This window comes from Triticum dicoccoides, chromosome 7A (genome assembly GCF_002162155.2).
Source record: "Triticum dicoccoides isolate Atlit2015 ecotype Zavitan chromosome 7A, WEW_v2.0, whole genome shotgun sequence".
In the NCBI taxonomy this organism is placed as follows: Eukaryota; Viridiplantae; Streptophyta; class Magnoliopsida; order Poales; family Poaceae; genus Triticum; species Triticum dicoccoides.
In genome coordinates this window covers 588,339,423-588,345,500 of record NC_041392.1, presented here as the reverse complement: position 1 = coordinate 588,345,500, position 6,078 = coordinate 588,339,423, and the positions used below count along the sequence as shown (strand labels likewise).

The 6,078-nt window shown below is 41.8% G+C and overlaps 1 protein-coding gene across 1 annotated transcript; it reads right to left on the bottom strand.

The window, feature by feature from the left end:
- Positions 1-3,193: 3,193 nt before the first annotated feature.
- Positions 3,194-4,195, bottom strand: LOC119328439 (MADS-box transcription factor ANR1-like). The gene has a single exon (XM_037601425.1). It carries the CDS (start codon positions 4,181-4,183, stop codon positions 3,215-3,217), a length of 969 nt encoding a protein of 322 aa, XP_037457322.1. The 5' UTR covers positions 4,184-4,195; the 3' UTR covers positions 3,194-3,214.
- Positions 4,196-6,078: the final 1,883 nt, after the last annotated feature.

The following is a 6,078-nucleotide window of genomic DNA, read 5'->3' as shown; positions in this document are numbered from 1 at the left end:
CCCTTACAAACTCCTTGGTTCAACTCCACAATCTTGTCGGAGGCTCCCAAGTGACACCTAGCCAATCTAGGAGACACCACTCTCCAAGAAGTAACAAATGGTGTGTTGATGATGAACTCCTTGCTCTTGTGCTTCAAATGATAGTATCCCCAACACTCAACTCTCTCTCATAGGATTTGGATTTTGTGGAAAGAAGATTTGAGTGGAAAGCAACTTGGGGAAGGCTAGAGATCAAGATTCATATGGTAGGAATGGAATATCTTGGTCTCAACACATGAGTAGGTGGTTCTCTCTCAGAACATATGAGTTGGAATTGTGTATGTGTTCTGATGGCTCTCTCCACGAATGAAGAGGAGGTGGAGGGGTATATATAGCCTCCACACAAAATCCAACCGTTACACACAGTTTTCCAATCTCGGTGGGACCGAATCAACAAACTCGGTTGGACCGAAAAGGTAAACCTAGTGACCGTTAGAGATTTTCGGTGGGACTGACATGCAACTCGGTAGGACCGATATGGTTAGGGTTTGGGCATAACGTAATCTCGGTGAGACCGATTACACAAACTCGGTGAGACCGAGTTTGGTAATAAGCTAACCAAAGAGTTGGTCAGGTAAACTCGGTGGGACCGATTTTCTATTTCGGTGAGACCGAAAAGTTACAAAAAGGAAACAAAGAGTTTACACTGCAATCTCGGTGGGACCGATTCGCTCTTTCGGTGAGACCGAAAATTTACGAAAGAGAAACAGAGAATTTGCAATCCCATCTCGGTGAGACCGAGATCCCTATCGGTAGAACCGAATTGCTAGGGTTTGGCAGTGGCTTATGACAAGTGAAACTCGGTGGCGCCGGATAGAAAGAATCGGTAGGACCGAGTTTGGCTTAGGGTTTAGGTCATATGTGGATATGGGAAAGTAGTTGAGGGTTTTGGAGCATATCACTAAGCACATGAAGCAAGAGGCTCATTAAGCAACACCTCATCCCTCCTTGATAGTATTGGCTTTTCCTAAAGACTCAATATGATCTTGGATCACTAAAATATAAAATGAAGAGTCTTGAGCTTTTGAGCTTGAGCCAATCTTTTGAGGGTTCCACTTTCACATCCATGCCATGCCAATCATTGAGCTTTCCTGAAATAGTCATCTTGGAATAGCATTAGCTCAATGAGCTATATGTTGTTATGAATTACCAAAACCACCTAGGGATAGTTGCACTTTCAGTAACATGTACCACATTACCGATACATCATTCTAGAAATTGAACGACACTTATGGAGTGCAATTGCTATGCTCGATTTTTTTTCTATTCCCTTGCCTCTAGCAGTGAATCAACATTAAAAAATCATACTTTTCTTCTGTTTCTGTCACATAAATCTAGCCTTGATGTATGTCCTTAAATTGCCACTTGACTTGAATTTTGAAATCATTCTGAATGACACTGTAACTTCATTTATCCACTCTCATTATTGTCATGACCCCCCCCCCCCCAAAAAAAACATGTGAACCACCACACTTACCTTCTCCATGCTTTAGGCATGCCCATTTGCATTTTGGAAAACATGGAAGGATTACATGTTTAGAATTGGATGCCACCTAAAAACACATATCTTCTTATCATTTAGGCAAACTGAAAACATAGAACCACTTGGTAAACTCAAAGTATATACACCTTGTCTCCTTGTTATCTATAGCTCTAGCCATGACTCATATCTTGTATGGCTTTTGTACTCATTCACCTTATCCCATTATCGTGGGTATCGTATCACTCCATTTGCCATCCTATTATCATCGTGCTAGTCCTTGAACATTGAAGCAATTCTACCTCTCTTCTAGCCTCTTTTGCACATCCATTTACTTATATACCATAAGAAGAGAAAGTGTCAAATGTAAAATTTTAAAGGTCAAGTACAAATAGGAATTTGTTGCATATAATAGAAATGTGTCTACCTGTGAGAGCCCAGTAGGAGTGGAAACACATAGAGGAACGAATATAAAGTGTCTCAATAATTCGAAAGGGGTGCATTTCCCTATGGAGGAGGACATCTCATTACCAACTCTGTGCTTTCTAATATGATTATTTACGTGATGTATTTCTTTGAAGTGTCAAAATGGAGTTAAAAGTATTTCTATGGTTGCTTCTTTATGATAGGCTTAATACGCTAAATACGCAAAAGCAGAGAAAATTTAATGTCACTAACAACTATGCTTACATACCATGAAATGTTGTTGAAGATACCATTGAGAACCTCATTTTCCATTGCCCCTTTAGCATTTCTTCTCGGATACGCCTTTCCAGTGGTCTCCGAATGCCTCAGGATTGCTTCAGTAATGCGCTAAAGTGTCATTTAGTAAATAGGAATATTTGTTATAATATATTGGAACATTTCGAAGGAGCTCATTAATTTCATTTTCAAAGGTATTAGGCCTTCGAGATTGGCATGGAGAAAAATCCCCAAATATGTATTATCCATAAATAGTTATTCAAGCTTCTTACCAAGGATGAGGTATGTCATGATATATTTAGTACTATATAGATGGGCTCGAAGATTCTGTCCTAGGTCTAGAGGAAACCTGAGGACTCCCACTTTTTGGTTCTTTTTGTGAAGCGAAGACGACTTATTCTCTAGTCCGAAACTATCACTGTCAAGGATTACGCACGTGTTAGGTTTTGGGAGGACTCGTGGTTGGGAATTCCCCCCACTTAGCGTCCAATACCTACGTGTTTTTGATATAGCTCCGCTTAGTCATGTCATAATAGAAGAGGGGATTTTTAAGGAGTTCTTTACCTAACATGGATGAAGGTGTAGTCATCGGATCGGTCCTCCATTTCTTGAAGTTTTTCTTATTTTCGTGTCAAACAATGTCATGTGTTTTCACTTTCCTAGAACTGTGGTAGATTTCTATAGGTTGTGCGCATCTAGCTATGCAGAAACCAGGAGTGAACTCTTCATGGTTGTATCACTTGATGCGACATCAAGGGTCAACAAAAACTATGATAAAAAAGGTATGCCGGAAAAAGCATGCATGTTTACGCAAAGAGTAGGTGCAACATAGAAGTTGGAACCGGCTAAATCACGGAGATCAAACAAACAAACCGTCGAAGAGATCCATAATAACGATTGCAATGACTAAATGAAATATGCTTGTGCTCAAAGAGCACAACCAATATTACATGTCTCTTATTATTAATGGGATTACATGTATCCCCTCCTTGCTTACATTGGGAGGAAAGGACTTGAAGAAGACGCTTCAGGATCAGCGCCACCGAACTGCCAACCGAACACCACCTCAAACGACCTCTTCGGGTCAATATCACCGCTAGGGAAGACAGTGCTTGTGCCGGTGTCATTACGACCACTAGAATTGTAGCCACTATAGACCAGGGCGTTGAGGTCTCCTCCATACCTCATCATGTCAAGTGCATCCTCTTGTTGCTGCGGCAGAGCCTTAAACATTGTGGAAGGCCCCATGTCCATGCCACTAGTGACATAGGGAGCTGGTGACGCTGTCGGATACATCATCGAAGACCCCATGTCCATGTTGTCAGTGATGTATGGAGCTGGTGGTGCCTGATAAGTCGACGGAGACTCCACATGCATGTAGTTGGTGACGTATGGAGCTGGTGGTGGTGCGTGATACATTGCTGGAGACCCCATGTCCATGGTGTTGGTGACGTATGGCTCCTGGGACTGGAAGACAGGTGGTTGGCCGCTAATTTTTGTGATGCTTTCCCCCATGCTCTGGAGGATCACCTCTAGCTTTCGGCCAACATTGGTGAGATCCTCGATGTTGAGGCCATCAAGGCTCGAGAGGTTGCTTCTGAGCATGACCTTGTGCAGGAGGATTCTGGTCTCATTGTCTTCACAGACGTCTTGGAGCTTGTGGCCCTTGGCCTGGAGCTTGCCAAAATGTTGATTGAGAAAGCTTGCATGATTCACCGTCTTCTTGAAGTTGCCCTCCGGCATATTCATATACCGGTCCAGGACAGGCACCGCCTCAGCGGGGGACGGGAACACTTGTGGTACCGCCTCGCCCTCGCCATATACTAGCACACATGCCTTGGCATTGCACATGATGGCCAACTCCTCCGCCTTCTTCCGTAGGCCCTCACGCCGCTTCTTTGAAGTACTGCATCTGGAATTTTTATCGAGGATGTACCGGAGGGCCACCTTCTTGCGAGCCATTTCCAACAAAGGGATAAAGCGGCAAAGGAGAGTTGCTTTGTTTTGGTGAGTTGAAAGCAATAAGGGTGGATAGATTTATAGTGGAGGATCAGCCAAGAGACTCAAGACAATTAAGATGCAGCGTGCCAATCCAGAAACTTTTAAATGTTAGTTGATAGGATAAGGAGGTGCTTCATAAATGCATCATTAAAGCACAATATTTCTGAAATTAACACATGGAATGCTCATAGTAGTCGGCCGAGCCAAAAATGCGATAAAAGAATGGTTTCTCTCAAGAGCCACATGAATCTTATTAACAGGATATGCTTATTTTAGCTATACATTACCATATTAATTTTCAAGTTTAATATGTTCTAAAGATGGATGCTTATTCAAAGGATGTTCAATTGTAACCAAGTTATTATCAAAAATATCAGTAACATATTTAAATTATCTCATAATGCATAGATGAACTGAAATTAATTATTTACAAAGATATGTACGCAATTAAACCGATTGGTCATGCACGTTGTGTGAATTAAGGTCTACCAATTTTTCCTATATGTGAATTAAATGTGGTTCCATATATTCAGGATTGGCCAAAGTTACTAGATGACCACCAGTGATTCATGGTAACTGAAACGTAATTACTATCAGCATACATTCCAAGGCAATAATTAATTCCATCTAGAAGATATGGACCGACCTTATTCTTTAGATGTCTGGTTAAGCTAGGTAGAGCAGCTTTTCTATAGTCGTAAATATTTGCGTGTCAAAATTATGCGTACTTTTTTTAACATAGTACAGACATAGATGCTCATACATACACACATACGCTCACCCTTATGAACGCACGGGCACACACATACTCTATCCCTATGAGCACTTCCGAGAAAATGAGTCGGCACATCATCTTAAAATTGATGAAATCGCTACAGATGCCTTCGTAGTAGACGGAAATGTCTCCTCCCACACAACGCACATCGTTGGAAGGCCTGAAATAGATTCGGAAAAATGCAATCACCAATGCAAGTCTATAACTTGAACCCTGACGGGTTGGTTCTGCCTCAAGGAAGCTAATCATCTGAGCACTGCTACATGTACTTGCCATATGTACTTGCCAGAGCTTTCCTCGCAAGAAAAAAAGAGCAATTGATTCCTTGCACTTAGAGGCCACAGATATATAGATATATTCAAAGTAAATAACCAAATGATAGCCATATCAACAAAATGTCAATCATATAAGCAGACATATGTACTCACAATAATTATAGCATTCTTTCTAGGCATTTAAGCCAATCCGATATAAATCTGGAATATTCACGACTTGTCATATAATTTTTGTGTCTAACGAAGCTTATGCCTTATTTGAATCACCATGTGGCTTTGTGCTAAGTCAACATTATACAATAACTTTGTGCTGACGTATGACACGATAACTGGTGCTACATCTGCTTCCAGCACCAACTAGGCTACCACAAATGTCGCTAGCACCACCGCCACCGTTACCCTCAGCTAGCCTTGCACATTGCCACCACCGCCACTACTATTTGAACTCTCTGTAGCTACTGGTAATATTTCTATTGCCACCACTTCTCATCATTTCACCGCTGCATCCACTACGATCAATTCATCGACCTGTACCATGGTCATTGTTTCTATGTGCCTCTTCATGTACCTTTGTCCCTCCCCCCCTCGGTTCCGTGACCCCCAACCTCCAGCACCACCTCCTCCTCCACTCCAAGACCCCCATCCACACACACTTTGCCGAGGTTTAGCCACGTTCACGTCCTTACAGAAACAGAAAAAATATGTTTTTGGTCCCTTAAATTTACAAGAGGCCGACATCTAGTCCTTCACCTATTTTTGGTCGACATTTAGCTTATGCCTCAAAACCAGATACATTTCGTCCAAAA